The 22,518-nt window shown below is 41.8% G+C and overlaps 1 protein-coding gene across 5 annotated transcripts in view; it reads right to left on the bottom strand.

The window, feature by feature from the left end:
• LOC129815277 (SLIT-ROBO Rho GTPase-activating protein 3-like) overlaps window positions 1–22,518 on the bottom strand; it is a 62,965-nt gene that overhangs the window by 16,373 nt on the left and 24,074 nt on the right. For 2 of the 5 annotated variants that reach the window (XR_008753406.1, XM_055868944.1), the window contains exons 3-12: window positions 22,244–22,406; window positions 19,041–19,103; window positions 13,661–13,846; window positions 13,185–13,313; window positions 12,681–12,902; window positions 12,404–12,505; window positions 8,501–8,698; window positions 6,984–7,068; window positions 4,836–4,863; window positions 1,207–1,237 (exon numbers count right to left, since the gene is read on the bottom strand). Coding sequence is in view for 4 of the 5 variants with exons in the window: in XM_055868944.1 (XP_055724919.1) it covers window positions 1,207–1,237; window positions 4,836–4,863; window positions 6,984–7,068; window positions 8,501–8,698; window positions 12,404–12,505; window positions 12,681–12,902; window positions 13,185–13,313; window positions 13,661–13,846; window positions 19,041–19,103; window positions 22,244–22,406 (1,207 nt within the window). In the remaining variant the exon portion in view is untranslated. Of the gene's footprint in view, window positions 1–1,206; window positions 1,238–2,223; window positions 2,375–4,835; window positions 4,864–6,983; window positions 7,069–8,500; window positions 8,699–12,403; window positions 12,506–12,680; window positions 12,903–13,184; window positions 13,314–13,660; window positions 13,847–19,040; window positions 19,104–22,243; window positions 22,407–22,518 lie in introns of all 5 variants that reach the window. The other 3 variants (XM_055868947.1, XM_055868945.1, XM_055868946.1) reach the window with 3 other exon arrangements.

The raw sequence follows: 22,518 nt of genomic DNA, 5'->3' as shown, positions 1-22,518 counted from the left end.
TTTCCAGATTGACTGACCTACATGTCTTATAGTAATGATGGACTGTCATTTCTCTTTGCCTATTTGAGCTGTTCTTTCCATAATATGGACTTGGTTTTGTACCAAATAGAGCTATCTTCGGTATCATCAAATGTATTTTATATAGCCCTTCGTACATCAGCTAATATCTCGAAGTGCTGTACAGAAACCCAGCCTAAAACCCCAAACAGCAAGCAATGCAGGTGTAGAAGCACGGTGGCTAGGAAAAACTCCCTAGAAAGGCCAAAACCTAGGAAGAAACCTAGAGAGGAACCAGGCTATGAGGGGTGGCCAGTCCTCTTCTGGCTGTGCCGGGTGGAGATTATAACAGAACATGGCCAAGATGTTCAAATGTTCATAAATGACCAGCATGGTCAAATAATAATAATCACAGAAGTTATCGAGGGTGTAGCAAGTCAGCACCTCAGGAGTAAATGTCAGTTGGCTTTTCATAGCCGATCATTAAGAGTGTCTCTACCGCTCCTGCGGTCTCTAGATAGTTGAAAACAGCAGGTCTGGGACAGGTAGCACGTCCGGTGGACAGGTCAGGGTTCCATAGCCGCAGGCAGAAAAGTTGAAACAGTATACCACCCCTACCTTGTCACAACACAACTGATTGGCTCAAACTCATTAAGAAGGGAATACATTCCACAAATTAACTTTTAACAAGGCACACCTGTTAATTGAAATTACTTCCAGGTGACTACCTCATGGAGCTGGTTGAGAGAATGCCAAGAGTGTGCAAAGCTGTCATTAAGGCAAAGGGTGGCTACACTGAAGAATCTCAAATATAAAATATATTTTGAATTGTTGAATACTTTTTTGGTTACTACATGATTCCATATGTGTTATTTCATAGTTGTGATGTCTTCACTATTATTCTACAATGTAGAAAATAGTAAAAATAAAGAAAAACCCTGCAATGAGTAGGTGTGTCTAAACTTTTGACTGGTACAGTGCATTATTCATTGGTTATCACATGATAAAGGACAGAGGGACCAGGCAGGCAGAGAGATGTTGTTTAGTTAGTGTACACATACAACCCAAACATATTCACCCCTCGCCTGATTCTTAGATCTGTTGGTGCTGTCTGACCAACTCCTATAGCCATTGGCATTGGCAGAAAGCACAAACACATCTGGGACCAGGCTACTCTTCACCCATTCTATGACAGAATAACCAGAATACCTGGCTGCGGGCACGGGTATTCCGTCTTCCCCTGGGGCAGGCAGAAAGCAGTGGCAGCAGCAGGATGAACAGAACAGAGAGGAAGAGAGACAAGAAGAACCACAACAAGGTTAGAGAAGCAAAGTGAAACAGATAGGACCTCTAGCTGGAGGGGGTAAGAGGTCAAGCCTGAGAGAAGGATGGGGGAGGCCCAACAGGAGAGACCCAAGCTTGGGTAGGATGGGGATGGCGCGAGGGGAGGGTTGGGGGTTCTGGTGAAGGCAATGACGATGGGCCTGGGACTGTGGATGAGTGGCAAGAGAGGCTCAGTTTTTACACCATGGTTGACTGGGGCAATTTTATTATCTCTGAGAATACACCTGAGATGTCACTTGGCGGCACTAGGACCATGACAGGCTGACACTAACAGCCCCAGTGGACTCCACTGATGTGTACACTCTTTCTGTCAGTATGCCAATGTTGGATCCTGACTTATGCAGAGGAAACGGCCCTGTGTGTTTATTTCCATAGCCTGACATGTTTAGTCCTGGGCCAGCTGGCCCGTCACCAAAATGTGTTTAATGTCTAGAGTTCAGGGTTCAGGTGCTATAACATGGGCATTAATGTCATAAGCAAACCCCACACGACGAGAGTCTGACTACGTTTGATACTTAAACAACCTTGAAACTTAGCTTTGTGGAATTGACTTTTCTCCAGACCAGAGAGAAAAACACTACCTTTCCTAGCTGTCAAGCCAATGGACTGCCCAGTCAGAGAAATCCCTATAGGAATGAATGGAGAGGAATCTCAGTCGTTTAGTCTATTTATTTAAACAGTTGTTGTGCCCAGCACAGGGCCATGACAGAAGGGAAAGTCAGTGAGCTAAGCTGAAGTTGGAGTAGATGAGAGAGCAGTCAAAGACAGAAAATAAAGGTAGAACCCCCACATCTGCTAGTAGAGATCGCTGACATTTTGACACACAGAGAGAGACCACATAGAGTTCAGTGAGGGGCCACATAGGGGCCAGTCAGTCAGTACCTTGATGAAGGCCTCCATATTGCCGTTAAAGAGTTTATGATTAAAAATGGAGCAAGGTCTAGGCTTCCGCATTCTCCTGGGTTTAGCGGGAAGAGTGGGGGGGCTGATGGTGGAGGAGGAGGTTGGTGAAGGGTGTGCAGATACACATGAACTATGATGAAAAACAACAAGGACTGAAACATGTATTTCCTTCTGTATAATCAGTGGAATGTTATTCTAGATACAAAAGTCGGTAGTTGAAGTCGGAAGTTTACATACACCTTAGCCAAATACATTTAAACTCAGTTTTTCACAATTTCTGACATTTAATCCTAGTAAAAATGCCCTGTCTTAGGTCAGTTAGGATCACCACTTAATTTTAAGAATGTGAAATGTCAGAAAAATAGCAGAGAGAATGATTTATTTCAGCTTTTATTTCTTTCATCACATTCCCAGTGGGTCAGAAGTTTACATACACTCAATTAGTATTTGGTAGCATTGCCTTTAAAATGTTTAACTTGGGTCAAACATTTTGGGTAGCCTTCCACAAGCTTCCCACAATAAGTTGGGTGAATTTTGGCCCATTCCTCCTGACAAAGCTGGTGTAACTGAGTCAGGTTCGTAGGCCTCCTTCCTCACACACACTTTTTCAGTTCTGCCCAGACATTTTCTATGGGATTGAGGTCAGGGCTTTGTGATGGCCATTCCAATAACATGACTTTGTTGTCCATAAGCCATTTTGCCACAACTTTGAAAGCATGCGTGGAGTCATTGTCCATTTGGAAGAACCATTTGCGGCCAAGCTTTAACTTCCTGACTGATGTCTTGAGATGGTGCTTAAATATATCTACATAATTGTCCTACCTCGTGATGCCATTTGTGAAGTTCCCCAGTCTCACCTGCAGCAAAGCACCCCCACAACATGATGCTGTCACCCCCGTGCTTCACGGTTGGGATGGTGTTCTTCGGCTTGCAAGTCTCCCCCTTTTCCCTCCAAACATAATGGTGGTCATTATGGACAAACAGTTCTATTTTTATTTCATCAGACCAGAGGACATTTCTCAAAAAAGTACGATCTTGTCCCCATGTGTAGTTGCAAACCGTAGTCTGGCTTTTAATGGCAGTTTTGAAGCAGTGGCTTCTTCCTTGCTGAGCGGCCTTTCAGGTTATGTCGATATAGGACTCGTTTTACTGTGGATATAGATACTTTTGAACCTGTTTCTTCCAGCATCTTCACAAGGTCCTTTGCTGTTGTTCTAGGATTGATTTGCACTTTTCATACCAAAGTACGTTCATCACTAGGAGAGAGAACGCGTCTCCTTCCTGAGCGGTATGACGGCTACGTGGTCCCATGGTGTTTCTACTTACGTACTATTGTTTGTGCAGATGAACGTGGTACCTTCAGGCGTTTGGAAATTGCTCCCAAGGATGAACCAGAGTTGTGGAGGCCTACAAAAAAAATTCTGAGGTCTTGCCTGATTTCTTTAGATTTTCCCATGATGTCAAGCAAAGAGGCACTGTTTGAAGGTAGGCCTTGAAATACATCCACAGGTACACCTCCAATTCACTCAAATTATGTCAATTAGCCTATCAGAAGCTTCTAAAGCCATGACATAATTTTCTGGATTTTCCAAGCTGTTTAAAGGCATAGTAAACTTAGGGTATGTAAACTTCTGACCCACTGGAATTGTGATACAGTGAATTATAAGTGAAATAATGTGTCTGTAAACAATTGTTTGAACAATTATTGTGTCATGCACAAAGTAGATGTCCTAACCGACTTGCCAAAACTATAGTTTGTTAATAAGAAATTTGTGGAGTGGTTGAAAAACGAGTTTTAATGACTCCAACCTAAGTGTAAACTTGTGTAAACTTTCGACTTCAACTGTATATGCAGAGCCATATCTACAGCCACTATATACAGTACATGGCTCTAGATAGCTGCGCATGTCCTATTCCTTCCCCTCCTCTCACAGTACAAACCATAATATTATTTTAACACGCAAGTGGAGTCGCAGAGGAAGTATGCTTTGACTTTTATCACAGCTGTTTCAGCTAACCCTGAATAACCTGACTTGAATGACTCTGGGCAACTTATAAAATAAGTCAGTTCATAAAAACATGATTACAGTCAAAGTAAATGAGTAATGACACAGAGAATTCAATATAAACACTGTAACAGGCCTGTGAGCTGAGAGGAGATATCAAAACGTAATGTCTCATAACTCTGCTACTACTGTTCATTCTTCTCCACTCGCTGATTTATGACTAACGTAATGTATGTGGTTAATATACAGTACTGTTCTGATTAGCAGATACCTGTACAATACTGTAGTGTTTAACAAGGCCAAGTATGGCCACTGTAGTGACTGATAAGTGACAGATCGTCTTACAGCCAGCTCATCTCCCCATAGCTGCGTCATTGCAAACTCCAGTTTGCTCAGAAGTCTGTTTATTCATCAACATACAGACCACATCCCCTCTCCCTATTTGGAATTCCACCCCTGATTTTCCAGAGAGGCTCGGGACCAAACTGCTATTCACTTTAACATGACGACATCTCCTCTATTTCCCAGAAAACAGAAAGGATTTGACAAGCTTTTATTCCTCCTCTTTTCCCCCTCTTTTCTTACCGTGTTGTTCCATATTCAGCCCTTTCCCCTAAAAGAAAGGAGGGAAGAAACGGAGAGAGGGGGGGAGAAATAGAGCGAGAGAAAATTAGAATGTGTTTGTGTGTGTGTGCATGCTTGCGTGCATGTGTCTGTGAGAGAGAGAAAAGACAATGCATGGATACATGGTTGAGTACATTCTGAGCCAGACCTGGTTGTCTACAGAGCTGGCAGATGGGGCAGACAGAAGCGAGGGCCGAGGGATGAAGGACATTATGAGAACATGGGCACCTATTCATACGGGCTCAATGGTGCGGGCTCCATGACCGCCTCTCTGAATCACATACAGCCAGCCAGGCAGCGGTCATTTAGCGGTCGCCCTAGAAACCGTAGATAGAGAGCCGGAGGGGGCGGACCCTGCCAACTCAGAGCGGAATATCAATGAAAGCAAGCATATCCAGGGACAACCGGGAAGGAGGAAGGAAGGTTGAGTGTGAGGAAGGCTGCATTTGGCTGCATTGGGTTTGTGCAATATAGTAGTAACTGTGCAGTAATTATATACTGTAACATGATACACTATATATACATGAGTATATGGACACCCCTTCAAATGAGTGGATTTGGCTATTTCAGCCACACCCGCTGCTGACAGGGGTGTAGAATGGCCTTACTGAAGATCTCAGTGACTTTCAACGTGGCACCGTCATAGGATGGCACCTTTCCAACATCTCAGTTCGTCAAATTTCTGCCCTGCTAGAGCTGTCCCGGTCACCTGTAAGTGCTGTTATTGTGAAGTGTAAAGACCCAGGAGCAACAACGGCTCAGCCGCGAAGTGGTAGGCCACACAAGCTCCCAGAACGGGACCTCTGAGTGCTAACGCGCGTACCGTGTAAAAATAGTCTGTCCTCGGTTGCAAACTGCCTTTGGAAGCAACATCAGCACAAGAACTGTTCGTCGGGAGCTTCATGAAATGGGTTTCCATGGCCGAGCAGCCGCACACAAGGCTAAGCGTCGGTTGGAGTGGTGTAAAGCTCGCCGTCATTGAACTGTGGAGCAGTGGAAATGCGTTCTCTGGAGTGATGAGTCACGGTTCGGACGAATCTGGGTTTGCCGGATGCCCGGAGAATGCTACCTGTCCCAATGCATAGTGCATACTGTAAAGTTTGGTGCAAGAGGAATAATGTTCGGGAGTTGTTTTTCATGGTTAGGCCCCTTAGTGCTCGGCCCCTTAGTTCCAGTGAAGGGAAATTGTAACGCTACAGCATACAATGACATTCTAGACGATTCTATGGGGAAGGCCCTTTCATGTTTCAGCACTACAATGCCCCTGTGCACAAAGCAAAGTCCTTACAGAAATGACTAATAGAGATCGGTGTGGAAGATCTTGACTGGCATGCACAGAGCTCTGACCTCAACCCCATCGAACACCTTTGGGATGAATTGGAACGCCAACTGCGAGCCAGGCCTAACATCAGTGTCCAACCTCACCAAACACTCTTGTGGATGAATGGATGCAAGTCCCGGAGCAATGTTCCAACATCTAGTGGAAAGCCTTCCCCGAAGGGTGGAGGCTGTTATAGCAGCATAGGGTGGACCAACTCCATATTAATGCCCATGATTTTGGAATGAGATGTTCGACGAGCAGGTGTCTACATACTTTTGGTCATGTAGTGTATATCATCTAGTTATGGTAACAGGGGTTGCATACTACAGAAGAAACAAGAATACAAGATTATATGATATCCCCTGATAACACCATTTGATTAGTGACTCGAATGGTTGAATTCAGGGATCGTGTCATGTCTAATAAAACAGATTCCAGCAACAAAGCCTCTGTCTGTCTGTCTGTCTGTGTCTGTCTGTCTAACCACAACTAATCCCTGGAAATACTGGAGCTGGTTGGCTGATGTACTGGTTGGCTGATGCTGGACCATCATACAATTTTCTGAAAGAAATATGGCTAAAGATACAATATGGTATATTACTGTTGGTTGATATGGCAGTTAAGATTCCCACTAATTAACTACACAATTTCACAATAATGTTTGAACCATATGAAGACTCAAATTGGCAAGCTGCTGCTAGTGATAAAGGGAAGGTAATGACCCTATGAATGGCATTGTGCTCCAGTAGTGACAACAACGTTGTAACCGTGTGAAGAAGTGTTCTCACCTTCTCCCAGAGTCTGCTTCAGTAGATCATGCTTGGCCTGTAGTTTCACTATAAGGTTGCTGCCATTCAGGTACTCTTTGAATTTCTATACAGGGCAAAAGAAAAGTAGAAAATATGACATTTAGCAGACACTTTGATCCAAAACTACTTACAACGCCTTCAAAGTATTCACAACCTTGACTTTTTCCACATTTTGTTGTGTGACAGCCTGAATATAAAATTGATTACATTTAGATTTTGTATCATTGATCTACACATAATACTCCATAATGTAAGTGTCAAAGTACAAATTAATAAAACATGAAAAGCTGAAACGTCTTCAGTCAAAAAGTAATTAACCCCTTTGTTTAGCCAAGCCCAAGTAAGTTCAGGAGTAAACATTTGCTTAACAAAACACATAATAAATTGCATGGACTCACTCTGTGTGCAATAATAGTTGTTAACAGGATTTTTGACTGACTACCTCATCTCTGTGCCCCACACATACAATTATCTGTAAGGTCCCTCAGTCGAGTAGTGAATTTCAAACACAGATTCTACAACCACAAAGACCAGGGAGGCTTTCCAAAGCCTCACAATGAAGGGCACCGATAGATAAAAAAGCAGACATTGAATATCCCTTTGAGCATGGTGAAGTTATTAACTATACTTATCTAATGAAGATAGTGTTTTATTTTTCATTAGTAAAAAAACAAATCTTCCTTCCACTTTTACATTACAGAGTATTTTGTGTAGATTATTGACACATTAAAACACATTTTTTGTATGTGATCCCTGCAGGAATTGAACCCATGACCTTGCGAATAACACACTCTTACAAACTGAGGCACACAAGACCACACTTGTGATTGTAGGCTACAGTGACTACTGCTTTATGTCATTACCACAAAGAGTTAACTTCAGAATTAATTTGCATGACTTGTATCACCAAAGCCTGATGTCAATAGCAGTAGAATGAACTCACAACCAGGTTGCCTGTCTGAATTCCACAGGGCATAATACTGCAAATTGATGAACACTGGAGCAAGCCACTAAACCTGAGTTGCTAAGTACTCTAATATCAGTATACAATGCATTCATAAACATAGAAAAAACATTTATATTGTACTTTAAGTTGTTAAATATAATAATAATAATAATAATAATAATATGCAACTTAGCAGACACTCTTTGTAAATTGACTTCCAGTATATTTACAGTGAGTGCACTCATTTGTATTATGTGTTTGTGATCCCTGCGGGAATTGATACCATGACTGTAAAAATAAGGAGACAGGACACTATAGTGTTAGCATTAGGAACGTGTTAAGTAAGATAAACCTGGATATAGTGCAAAAGCATTATGGGTACTGTAGAACATCCAGCTACAATGACCACAATGATCTTACCAACTGAGCCACACAAGACCTTGTCAGAGCCCTAGAGCAAGTACTTAATACCAGTATGCATTCATACAAATAAAATTGAAAAAGCATTTCTAATGCATTTTAAGTGGTGTTGGTTGTCAGAGCCACTCACAGTGAAGTAGAAGCCCTCCGTTTCCTGCTGATTGGCTCGTCTCCTAGCAACGTTGACTTTGCTCATGTAGGAGTCGGACGAGGCAGACTTGACCGACTCAGTGGACTGGCTGTGTTGGAATGCCTCAGACACATCAAAGTCCTCCACCGTCAACATGTCCTGCAGTGTCTGCATGGTGGCATCCAGAGTCTTCCTCACCTATGAAAGACAGAAGGGAAAGAGAGGAGAGTCATTTAGCTGGGTTACAGCTTTAATATTTACTGTGTATTCCCTGCACACAATAGGCAGGTTTCCATTGACCCAGGTTTATTGCTTCGACAAAAGCAATATTTTCACCATGTGTAATTGATATGGCCGATTTAGGATACATGTTCTACAGATCGAGAAACATTTTTTATCCGTTCGACAGGGGTGGATTTTTATTTAGTCAAACCTTCCTTACTGCGAATGTTCTTTATGTGAACTGTGTTTTTTTTATATAAAAGATGATTGTCAACTATTTTTGAATGTATGCGGGGCACGTTATTTTACAGTGTAACTATAAAGCTACAATTTACATCTAAATGCCTACCGCTTGCAAAATAAATGTTTGAACTATAGAAATCATGTTTCTTGACTTTCAAGAATGCCTGAATTACTTCGCCTTGTACTTCTGGACCATGTACTTGTACGCCTTGTACTTCTGGACCACGGACCATGGTGATGCGTTGGCACATGAGAATATGAAAATTGTAATATTTGTAAATTATTCCATTCTACACATGCTGGCTTTCACAGGCTACCTGAGACATGAACCAGATAGGTGGGAGGGCATACAAGCTGTGGGCTATTTATTCATGTACAACTTCCCTAAATGGGTCAACTTCAACCACTACTGTTTTATTCCACACTGTAGGTTTTTGAGAGAAAAAAAACATTTTTTAGGTGTGACGTCATTAGCGGTTTTTATCGACACAAGATAGTTCAATGGAAACACACCCTAGCAGGCTATTGTAGCATCTATTTTCTATACAAACTTTCTTAATGTCGACAAAAAATCCCTGGACAAGTTAATGGAAACATAGCTAAAGAGACTTCAAAGATTGTAATGGGAAATGGAAGGGTATAATGCTCTTTGAGGGCAAAATTTCAAATTGAAGAACCAAATATCACACATGTGGGTTGTTCCAATTCAATTTGGTGCCTTTGAGTAGTCTAGCTTGGTAAAAAAAAAGACAATTATTTTCATATAATTTTAACATTGTTAAACACTGTTAAATGCCAAATAAAGTAACAGGATTGACTAACAGGGTTGACAACGTCATCTTAAATCAGCCATAAATGCCCTTCTTGACAGGAGGATTGGAAGCTTGCTGTGCATGTATAACAGTGAGGGGCAATTGAATGCAAGCTTCGCTAAAACATTTCAATTGAAAGAAAAATGTATTGCCTGTCTATCTATGGGTAACAGGTTTGACGTGTTATGCTCGACCCACTCAGTTTTCCACTTCAGAATACCAGCAAATGGCCAAAAAGAGTAGAACCAGCTCACCTGCTTTTAAACTATGGTTTGACTATTAGATGTGCAATGTCTCTTTTGAAAAAACATATTTAAAAAGGGAATAGTTTCACCATATTAAAATGATATTTCAGTTCATGTGTCACGTTCCTGACCTGTTTTCTGTTGTTTTGTATGTGTGTGATGGTCAGGGCGTGAGTTTTGGGTGGGCAGTCTATGTTTTCCGTTTCCATGTTGGTTTTGGGTTGCCTGGTATGGCTCTTAATTAGAGGCAGGTGTTTTGCGTTTTCCTCTAATTGAGAGTCATATTAAGGTAGGAGGTTCTCACTGTTTGTTTGTGGGTGATTGTCTCCTGTGTCCTTGTCGGTGTACCACACGGGACTGTAGCGTTTGTTCGGTATTTGTGTAGTCTGTTTTCCCTGTCCGTGCGTTCTTCGTGTTTTATGTAAGTACTCTCGTTCAGGTCTGTCTTCTTCGTTTTGTTGTTTTGTAAAATATTCAAGTGTTCTTCGTGTGTTTAGTTTTGTCTTGTAAATAAAGTTTCATGATGTATTCACAACCCGCTGCACGTTGGTCAAATCCATGCTACTACTCTTCTGATGAGGAGAAGGAGGAAGCGCGTTACATCATGTAACAGGGTTGAAATTAAAATGAGGGACAGGGTTTTTCCCTTAAAACCTCTTGACGCTAGGGGTCAGATTATTATTATTATAATATTTTTTTTTAAATAACGTTCAAGGTAAACAGACTATTTCTCAGGTTCAGATCGTAGAATATGCATATAATTTAGAGATTAGGATAGAAAACACTCCAAAGTTTCCAAAACTGTCAAAATATTGTCTGTGAGTATAACAAAACTGATTTTGCAGGCGAAAACCTGAGAAAAGTGATTTTTTTTTATTATTATTTTTTATCTGTGTTTCCTGGCTCGTCTTTCTTCCATTTAAAGGGGTATCAACCAGATTCCTTTTCCAATGGCTTCCTCAGGCTGTGACTAGGCTTTAGACATAGTTTCAGGCTTTTATTTTGAAAAATGAGCGAGATTTTTCAAAAGTAGTCAGGTGTCGTCTGAGTAGTTCCTGCGCGCGAGAGGGTAGCCCTCCATTTTCTTTTTCTCTCTTATTGAATAGGTTACGGTCCGGTGGAAATATTATCGATTATGTTTGTTAAAAACAACCTGAGGATTGATTCTAAAAAACATTTGACATGTTTCTACGACCATTACGGATACTTTTTGGAATTTTCGTCGAACGGAATGAGGCTTTGGTTTTCTGAACATAACGCGCAACCCAAATGGCGTTTTTTTGTTATAAAAGTAATATTTATCGAACAAAAAGAACATTTGTTGTGTAACTGGGAGTCTCGTGAGTGCAAACATCCGAAGTTAATCAAAGGTAAGCGATTAATTTTATTGCTATTCTGACTTTCGTGACCATGCTAATTTGGGGCTAGCTGTTCTAGCATTGATTGATACACTCACAAAAGCTTGGTTTTCTTTCTCTGTAAAATATATTTTCAAAATCTGACACGATAGGTGGATTAACAACAAGCTAAGCTGTGTTTTGGTATATTTCACTTGTGATTGCATGATTATAAATATTTTTAGTAATATTTTGCGCCCTGCAATTCAGCGCTTGTTTAGGAAAATGATCCCGTAAAAGGGATCCGTAGCGCAGAGAAGTTAAAATGAATCACTAACATGAAATAAATAATAATCTTAAAATATGACTTTGTCAAAGCAAAAAAATAACATGGGCTTTACAATGATGGGGAAAACTTGGCGAAATGTTGGGTTTAAGTGGGGTAATATCTTCCTAGAAGTCACAGAGGATGCACAGAGGGATATGTCAAAATGCTGAATTTTGGCCCTTTAGCAAGTCTTTATTCATATTAAAATGTTTTCATGTGTTCTATATTAAAGGGCACTTAATTTAATATAACAAGCTTTTAAAATTCAATATTTGTGGACAATTTCTACTTAAAATATCAAAAGGGACGCGAAAGGTACTCGTTTCCTGGAATTACCCATATACTAGTATGGATTCTGCACAGACACCAACCACATGCATAATATATATAATGTAAAGTTCAGTAAGCCTGGTAGGGGACATCTGGTTGCGTGTGTGACTGTGTGAAGATAAATAGAAATAGAAATTGTGTTCTGTCCATGTGAGAGGTACAGAGGAAGTGACTGAATGAACAGAGCACCTCCACATTCATAGGAGCGATATGGTGACCTTTACACACATCTGTCTGACTCACTGAAGCAGCAGAGGGAGGCAGGCAGGCAGGCAGGCAGACGGCAAATGTTCCACAATTTTACCTACTGAACATGGCCAAGGTGGTGAGTTCACTGACTGATAATGAGACAGGTTTTGGGTTAGGGCCAGGGTTTTAGAGCTCACCTCCTCGTTCTCGATCTTGAGTGTGGCCAGGCGGGACTGGAGCTGGTGGTGACGCATCAGGAGCTCTGTCTGCACCGGCTGCTGGGCACTCACCTGACACACCTAGTAGTTAGGGAGGGAGGGAGCGAGGGAAATTTACCGTAGTGCTTGTTTGGGATGCCAGAAAGGAACTGACCCAAAGATGCTGGCATTGCTGATGCAAGCCACACAGAACCAGACAGAGGAAACACAGACATAGTGGGAGGCACAATCACCCCTCCAATCACCTCTCCCTCACCTCGTCACCCATGTGTGGCTGGTAGTCGAAGCGGGCGGGCGGGCAGAAGATCTGGCTGTGCATGTCCATGACCCTGTGTTTGTCCCCCCTGACATCCATGGCATCCACGGCACCCTCCAGCTGGTCCAGCCCCTCGTGGCGGGACGTCTCCAGGCTGTACTCTGCAGACAGGTAGGTCCTCAGGGTCCGCGCCAGGCTGCCATGGTAGCCCAGGTCACAGCACTGGGGAGAGGCATGGACAGCATTACCACCATTGGTAATCCCTAATGTTAGTTACAGACCAATGGGGAGAGATGTGTTACAAGATGCTACTATGCTTCCATTGATCAAACTACTGTATCTATTTTTCATTGCAATCAATAGAACGGTTACTTAGAATAATGTATTACAAGGTGCTAATGTGTTACAAGATGGTACTGAGCTTTTGTGTATCAAATGGATGCATTTTTCCTGTGTATCTACTATTATCACTTTGTTAGAATCAGCATGTACTGTACCACTCACGTCTATCATGTCAGAGACATCGTAGATGTAATATTTGGCCACCAGAGCATTGGTCGCCACCAGGTTCAACAAATAGTCGTTCCGTGCTTTAGTGCACTTCAGCTTGTTTTCAGAGTACTTGGCTTGTCTCTGGGGAGAGAGGGAGAGAAGAGGGAGAGAGAAAGAGACAGAGAGACGGAGAGACAGAGCGAGAGCGAGTCATCAGTCAGTATACCATAGAATATCGATTTCTCTCTAAATGGATTTGTATACTAAAGATGTAATACAGTTTGTTCCATCTAAAGTCTAATTTTATCAAAAAAATTAGCATGTGCCATATGAGTCATTAGAGGTCTAGTCTTACCATGGCAACAAAACCACTTAATATTTTTGCTCATTAGTGTATACATTAACTTATTACATTTCAAAGGCTAATGCATCCAAGTTCTCTGAGCTTTTACATACATTTGGACACATACACACAGCCCAAGCCACACCTTCTCCTTCATCTTCTCCATCTTCTTGACGGAGCTGCGTCGCTGTTGGCGGTCGTCATGGCGCAGGAGGCTGGTGCTGACATCATTGGCCTTGCCGATCTGCTTTTCTCCCTGTTTCTCCGCCTCCTTCAACTTGCTCTCTGCGCTGATGCTCTCTGTGTGGTACATGTGGTATGTCTTCATCACCTGCCCGGGACACAAAACATACATTCAAAACATACATTAAAGTCAACTACATGCACACTAATTTCACTAGAAGGTTCTGGGTCTAGACGTTTACATAGGGAGTTTCCCTCATGACCAATCTCAATGGAGTAACCACACAATAAACACCAAACTAACGATAAGCGTGAATATTTTTATAATTTATCATTTCCGCCAGTAGTTTGAAAGTAGCGCAAGTAGGTCCCAGAAAATTGTGCACAATTGTGTATGGCGTCATCCATTTCATAATATGTAACTGCAAATGTTTTCTAAAATATTTATAATAATTTTTCGCTCCAATTCGTATGATATGTTCTGAATTTCAATATGTACAATATGTTGTGAAAAAGTGTGTAAGATCCCATTCAATCACTTTAATGTCAATGGAAGATTGGTTAGACATGGATATCTAAAGAGGATTCAGCATATAAATCCACCTGTATATTGTACACTGAATAAGAACACAGAAAGACAGCTACTGTCAGATATGTTGTGGATGTGTGACTGAGTGCTAAAACTAGGTTACCTCTTGATTTCCTTTCCCTTCACACACTAAAATATCATCATCAGAACCTTTCCTCTAGTTGAGATAAAGAGAACCATTCCTCTAGTTACGTTACAGAGAACCTTTCCTCTAGTTGAGATACAGAGAACCTTTCCTCTAGTTGAGATAAAGAGAACCTTTCCTCTAGTTGAGATAAAGAGAACCTTTCCTCTAGTTACGTTACAGAGAACCTTTCCTCTAGTTGAGATAAAGAGAACCATTCCTCTAGTTGAGATAAAGAGAACCATTCCTCTAGTTGAGATACAGAGAACCATTCCTCTAGTTGAGATAAAGAGAACCATTCCTCTAGTTGAGATGGAGAGAACCATTCCTCTAGTTGAGATGGAGAGAACCATTCCTCTAGTTGAGATGGAGAGAACCATTCCTCTAGTTGAGATGGAGAGAACCATTCCTCTAGTTGAGATGGAGAGAACCATTCCTCTAGTTGAGATGGAGAGAACCATTCCTCTAGTTGAGATGGAGAGAACCATTCCTCTAGTTGAGATGGAGAGAACCATTCCTCTAGTTGAGATGGAGAGAACCATTCCTCTAGTTGAGATAAAGAGAACCATTCCTCTAGTTGAGATGGAGAGAACCATTCCTCTAGTTGAGATACAGAGAACCATTCCTCTAGTTGAGATACAGAGAACCATTCCTCTAGTTGAGATACAGAGAACCATTCCTCTAGTTGAGATGGAGAGAACCATTCCTCTAGTTGAGATACAGAGAACCATTCCTCTAGTTGAGATAAAGAGAACCTTTCCTCTAGTTGAGATACAGAGAACCATTCCTCTAGTTGAGATAAAGAGAACCTTTCCTCTAGTTGAGATAAAGAGAACCTTTCCTCTAGTTACGTTACAGAGAACCTTTCCTCTAGTTGAGATACAGAGAACCATTCCTCTAGTTGAGATGGAGAGAACCATTCCTCTAGTTGAGATACAGAGAACCATTCCTCTAGTTGAGATAAAGAGAACCTTTCCTCTAGTTCAGATAAAGAGAACCTTTCCTCTAGTTGAGATAAAGAGAACCTTTCCTCTAGTTGAGATAAAGAGAACCTTTCCTCTAGTTACGTTACAGAGAACCTTTCCTCTAGTTGAGATAAAGAGAACCATTCCTCTAGTTGAGATGGAGAGAACCATTCCTCTAGTCTATACTCTAAAAAAAGGTTCTACAGTTATACTTATAGGATACTTCAGATGCGCTTATGGCACACATTGTTAGGTACTCACATAGTACTGGTTGTTACAGAGAACCTTTCCTCTAGCTATGTAATAGAGAACCTTTCCGTTTTCCTCTGACTGCTGCTGGGTGTGAAACAAGAGGAACCCTTGATTCTGACTGGAAGCCAGAAAAGGCTGGAGACATGTTAATGCAAAACTCTCACATCATTGTGCATAATACATCAATACAGTGCATAAAACAGGTACAAGTATATACAGAGCCTTCAGAATCTACACACAATATCCATCTACACAATGTTTTTAGATTTTTTTGCAAATGTATTGAAAATGAAATACAGAAATATCTAATTTACGTAAGTATTCATACCCCTGAGTTAATACTTTGTAGAAGCACCTTTCACATCGATGACAGCTGTGAGTATCTCTGGGTGAGTCTCTAAGAGCTTTCCACACCTGGATTGTGCAACATTTGTCCATTATTCTTTTCAAAATTCTCCAAGCTCTGTCAAATTGGATAACTATTTCCAGGTCACAGATTTTCAGAACTGTAACTCGGCCACTCTTCTTGGTAAGCAACTCCAGTGTAGATTTGGGCTTGATCCATCCAGTTTTCTCCTATCACAGACATTAAACTCTGTAACTGTTTTAAAGTCAACATTGGCCTCATGGTGAAATCCCTGAGTGGTTTCCTCAATCCTGGCAACTGAGTTAGGAAGGACAAGTATCTTTGTAGTGACTCGGATGTATTGATACACCATCCAAAGTGTAATTAATAACTTCACCATGCTCAAAGTCAAAGAGATATTCAATGTCTGCTTTTTTTACCCATCTACCAATAAGTGCCCTTCTTTCCAAGGCATTGGAAAACCTTTGTGATTGAATATGTGTTTGAATTCACTGCATGACTGAGGGACCTTGAAGATAATTCTATGTGTAGGGTATAAAGATGAGGTGGTCATTCCAAAATCATGTTATACACTATTATTGCACACAGTCCATGCAACTTATGTGACTTGTTAAGCAAATTTTTACTCCTGAACTTATTTAGGCTTGCCATAACAAAGGGGTTGAATACTTATTGACTGAAGACATTTCAGCTTTTCATTTTTAATTCATTTGTCAAAAATGTTCTGAAAATAATTCCACTTTGACATTATGGAGTGTTGTGTGTAGGTCAGTGACCAAAAGAAATCAACAACATTTGTAAAGAGCCAAGGGATGTGAATACTTTCTGAAAGCACTGTACAAGTACTAGTTATGAATGATGTCACCTACTGCGTGTATGTGAACGTATAAGTATGAGACATACAGAGAGAAAGCTGTTTAGAAAGCATACACATGATAAAAGGTCAATAAATTAACATCTGCATCATAATATAGTATGCTGTATTTCATGCAGAATCATTCTCTTGTGGCCATTAAGCCATGTATTTTAAGTGACAGTATTTCTATGGGTTTCATGTAGCAATGCCTGCTGCACAGTGTGATAGTGTTATCTTCCAATGCACACTGGCCTGCCTACAGCACATCAATGTATAGTACCTGTCCAAAGTTTGGACACACCTACTCATTCAGGGATTTTTCTTTATTTTTTACATTGCACTCATGGCTCTGTATAATACCTTACGTTTCCTTGAATTTGTTCTGGACCTAGGGACTATGAAAAGCCCCCTGGTGGCATGTCTGGTGTGTGTGTGTGTGTGTGTGTGTGTGTGTGTGTGTGTGTGTGTGTGTGTGTGTGTGTGTGTGTGTGTGTGTGTGTGTGTGTGTGTGTGTGTGTGTGTGTGTCAGTGTGTGTGTGTCAGTGTGTGTGTGTCAGTGCTGTGTGTGTCAGTGCTGTGTGTAAGTTGACTATGCAAACAATTTGGAATTTCCAACACATTGTTTCTTATAAAAACAAGAAGTGATGCAGTCAGTCTTTCGTCAACTCTTAGCCAAGAGAGACTGGCATGCATATTATTGATATTAGCCCTCTGATTACAATGAAGAACAAAATGTGCCGCTATGTTCTGGGCCAGCTGCTGATTAAGAAAGGTCTTTCTTTGCAGCACCTGACCATATGACTGGACAATAATTAAGATAAGATAAAACTAAAGCCAAAAGGACTTGCTTTGTGGACTGTGGTGTCAAAAAAGCAGAGCATCTCTATCACGGACAGATCTCTCCCCATCTTTACAACCATTGAATCAATCAATGCTTTTTGTGCTATTGCTCTGTCTGCCTGCTTGCTACGTGTTTCTTGTCCTATGTTGCTCTGCATGTGATCACTGCTCATTGTTTGTCTGTATTGTTATTGCAAACATAGGCATCACATTTCACAAATGAGCACCTTCTTGTCACAAGCACACACACAGATACACACCCACCCACACAAAAAAATTATCTAACAGAAACATAACCTGGGGCATTACGGTGTGTGACAGTGAACGGGCAGGCAGGGAGGGTGGTAGAGGGGAGGGGGGGGGGGGGTAAAATAGAAATAGAGTCATATACAGTATATACTGACATGAAATCATGAAAGCGAGAAAGGGTAGGCTTTGAAGGTTCAATGTGGTTGGTGTGGGTGGTTAGGTGGCGTGGGAGCGTTGATGTTAAAGCATCAAAGACCGGCTTGTGTGAGTGTGTTCAAGCATACATTATTGCGTGTGTATGCGTGTGTATGCGTGTGTATGCATACTCTTCTATGTATGTACACAGTCAATGTATCGACAGAAAAGAAGGATGACTATTAACTTTAATGACAGATCTGTGTTTGATTTTGTGTTGCATGTGCTGGATATGTGAATATGTGATGATGGTGTGACACCTTGGCAGTAAGCAGCCCTCCACTGCAAGGGAAGTGAGTCGGCTTGGAGCAGAGCCAAGGCATACAGAGTTTCTCCTTCAACTGCAACTTCTCTCACGGCAGGAGTAAAAAAACAAATAATGTCCTCCGGTGTAGAACCAAATGACCTGTGTAGCAAGGCTGTAAGGGAGATACCTAGTCAGTTGCACAAATTTGTCTTCCCCATATAACCTCACTTTCTGAATCAGAGAGGAGTGGGGGCTGTGTTAAATTAACATCCACGTCATCAGCACCCGGGGAGCAGTTGTTGTTGGGGGTTAACTGCCTTGCTCTAGGGCACAAAGGCTGATTTTCCCCCTTGCCGGCACGGCAATTCGAACCAGCAACCTTTCAGTTACTGGCCCAACGCTCCTAACCGCTAGGCTACCTTCTGATTGCTGATAAAGCTATTCTGCTCTGGGCAGGTCCTGTTCTATCCAGACACTACAGAGCAGAGAGTCTGAGGTGGGCCTAGCCAAATGGAGTTAGCCTGTTAGCTTCAGGCAAACTAACAAACATGAGGAGTGGATGGAAGGAGAGATGCTGTACAATACAGACAGATGGGGGGAGAAGGAAAGAGAGAGATTGAAAAAGAGAGAGAATTACATTTTGTTGTTGTTTACTCACAGTGTAGAGCTCGTTCGTGACTTTCACTAACTCCTCGTGCATCTGCACCCCGATTTCTTTGCTCTGGTACAAAAAACAGGAACAACAGGCATGTGAATCAATCTCACAGTTGACTGGAAGAATATCTTACCTTGAACAGACATGGCTTTGCTTCACTGAGGCATGAATACATCCGTTTCCCTTGGGTATGCGTCTGTATGGGAGATATGTGTTTCCCTTGGGTATGTGTCTGTATGGGAGATATGTGTTTCCCTTGGGTATGTGTCTGTATGGGAGATATGTGTTTCCCCTGGGTATGCGTCTGTATGGGAGATATGTGTTTCCCTTGGGTATGTGTCTGTATGGGAGATATGAGTTTCCCTTGGGTATGTGTCTGTATGGGAGATATGTGTTTCCCTCGGGTATGTGTCTGTATGGGAGATATGTGTTTCCCTTGGGTATGTGTCTGTATGGGAGATATGAGTTTCCCCTGGGTATGCGTCTGTATGGGAGATATGTGTTTCCCTTGGGTATGTGTCTGTATGGGAGATATGTGTTTCCCCTGGGTATGTGTCTGTATGGGAGATATGTGTTTCCCTTGGGTATGTATCTGTATGGGAGATATGTGTTTCCCTTGGGTATGTGTCTGTATGAGAGATGACTGAACAGTGTGAAATGTTGTTTCCCTCTATGTGTAAAAAGGCCTTATAGAATACTATGCAGTGTACATGCAGGCAGCTAAGAATAGACATTTCTAATGTCTCCTACTGACCATATTCAAATCCCACAGTCACGATTCCAACTCAGTTACTGTAACTCGTAGGAGCGGAGTGTCTGTGATGGACAGTGATAGAATATACAGCCAACAATGAGAGGCTACGGAAGGCAGCTAGAACAGAGAAGTTTAAGAAATCCTGTAAAAGGAATGTTAGGTTCTAAGTTCTGGTACAATAATCCACATAGACTCAAGCTACTGTAGATTGTCGCAGCTCCAAAAAGGCACACATACAGGTCACAAGCACATATATTTATAACTTCCGACTAGGCCCCAGTTTCCAACTAGACCCCTCTTCTTCGCCTAGGATGAACAATCAGTTTCTGCAGGAATTGAGTATGTTCCTCATGTTGGTGTATCGTGTATCAGCGTCCAGAGTCTTCACACTCCTCCATGCCTTTCACAGATCTTCTTATCAGTCTGGCCTTGAGTTATGGGAGTACACATTCCTAGTCTCCTACAGTCCACTAGATAATTCAACTTCTCATACACAAAGAGCCTAAACCTAACACTACTTTCAATCTCTAAGAATACAGTATATAACACTGTACATTCATATTAATAGTATAAATATAAATCTGTAAAGACAGTGTAACAGAACAGTAATTCCAATCTATCAGCTCTAACTCCAGACACATGGTTCCTATTCAACACTTATGGAATCATTCTTGCCCTCAGAGACAGGGCCCCTTTCTCTCAGCCCAAATACAATGCACATAGACCCTTCCATCTAATCCATAACATGAGAATTACTACTGCTACATTTATTATACAATTATAAACAGATCAAAACGAGCTCCAGTCAGACAGTCATCAACAGTAGGAACAGTTGTCCTCTTCAGTAATACATTACAGACAGACCCCTCAAGTGAAAGCACAGTGTGTTGTTAGGGTGGAGTATGTCAGTGATGGTAGGTTGTCACAGCAATGGTTGTCATTGTTGTTAGGCCCAGCAGCTGTGAGTTAGGCCTAATTAATTGAACTTTCCTCTGAGAGATAGGTGCTGCTATGGCAACAACACTACATTTACACCTATAAGGACAACTTAAATGGTTAATTCATTAGCAGAAGACCTATTTTTAGGTTAGTTTATTCATGTTGCACAACATTTGCAACAATGCTATGGTGTGTGTGTATATGTCACCTACAGTAGATGGTGCTACTGTTATCAGCCTAGGCAATGGAACAAACTTTACGCCACAACTTGAAACCTTTTGCAGAGGGAGACATTTGATCATTTTTCAGCAGGCAGTTATTCAGCCACCTCTTGGCAGCTCAGCCCACCAGGCAGCTCAGCCAAACCCAGTCCATCAGGCAACAGTAACCCAGCCTCATCACAGCCCACCCCTGACAGCATATCCATCCCAAGCCGACATAAATAATGTGAGACTCCACCCGGTTCCTGTGGATCAATACTGATCTGTGCTCTCCCCAGCAGACCGTTCCATCATACTGTAGTCCCTGAACCATGGCCACTTTCTGCTCGCTGCTCTGCCCTCTGCCTCTCTTTCTCAGACATGCTTTATAGCTCTGATTGGTCTAATGTGTACACTTAAATGCCCAGTGCAGTCAAGAAATTAGATTTTTCTGTGTTCTATATGTATTTCCACACAATGAGGTTGGAATAATACTGTGAAATTGTGAAAATGACAATGCCCTTTTAGTGTAAGAGCCGTTTGAAAAGACTGCCTAAGATTTCAGGCTGTTTTGGTGGGATGGAGTTTTGGCCTGACAGGTGACGTTACCAGGCAATAAATGAGTTAATAAACCAATAATAAAAGAGAGTTCCTAACCTCCCCTCCCACTCAGACCACTCCCAGACAGTCCTAGTTTGAATAATTACTCTTTGACAAGAAGCTATTGTTTTTTATTTGTTTAAATCTTTTTAATTAAAAATAATCACAGTAAGGTACCTAATTGTTAAACAGCAATTATTTGACATTGAGATCAAACAGTTGCATTGATTAACTGGGACAATTCATGCAGCAATATATCCTTCTGTCATTTAGGGATATGGAAATGACAGGACAGAAACCGCGATTACAATTTGCTGGAGGAGGAAGACACGGATGAGGAAGCTGGTGATACAGAGAAAGGGAAGGAAAGGTATATGAAGGTGGAGAAGATGAAGAGGTAGCACATATGGCTGATCTCCCAGCTGTAGGTCTGACCTTCAGATGTAAAGCAGATTGGTGCTAGCCCAGCCAGACGACAACACAGTGGGGGCATAGCCAGCCAGGCCCTCAGTAATCAGGTCTCAAAGTTCGTGTGTGTGTGCGCGCATGCGGGGGGAGGAATTGGATGGCAAATTAATTACCCGGCCGACACTATTATAACTGTGGGAACTCTTAAAACAAATCTGAAATTTGTTATGCAGTAGCGCTCTACTAAAAGGTGTCAGCAGCATGTCAAATTTTCAATTTCAAGTAAACAAACATTCTTTCCTGACCTTCTTGAAGAGTCTGATGACATCCTCTCCGACGTGTGCTAGGCGGACAATGACATTATTGTTGTATAGGTCGCTGAGGGTAGCATGGTCTCTGCTCTCTCTCCTTGTCTGGTTCAGAACAAGGTACCAGCAGTTCACTGTCGACAGCAGGTTCTGGTCCTTCCTGGAAGAACAGGTTAGAGGTCACAGGTCAGAGTGTCATCCAAAAGGAACATCACAGTGTTAGTCAAGTGTCTCGTTAACATAAAAGCAATTTTGGGAGTAGAGTATGGTTG

Source organism: Salvelinus fontinalis, chromosome 18 (genome assembly GCF_029448725.1).
Source record: "Salvelinus fontinalis isolate EN_2023a chromosome 18, ASM2944872v1, whole genome shotgun sequence".
NCBI lineage: Eukaryota > Metazoa > Chordata > Actinopteri > Salmoniformes > Salmonidae > Salvelinus > Salvelinus fontinalis.
Note: the sequence above shows the minus strand (reverse complement) of the source record. Positions and strands in the feature narration are given on the sequence as shown.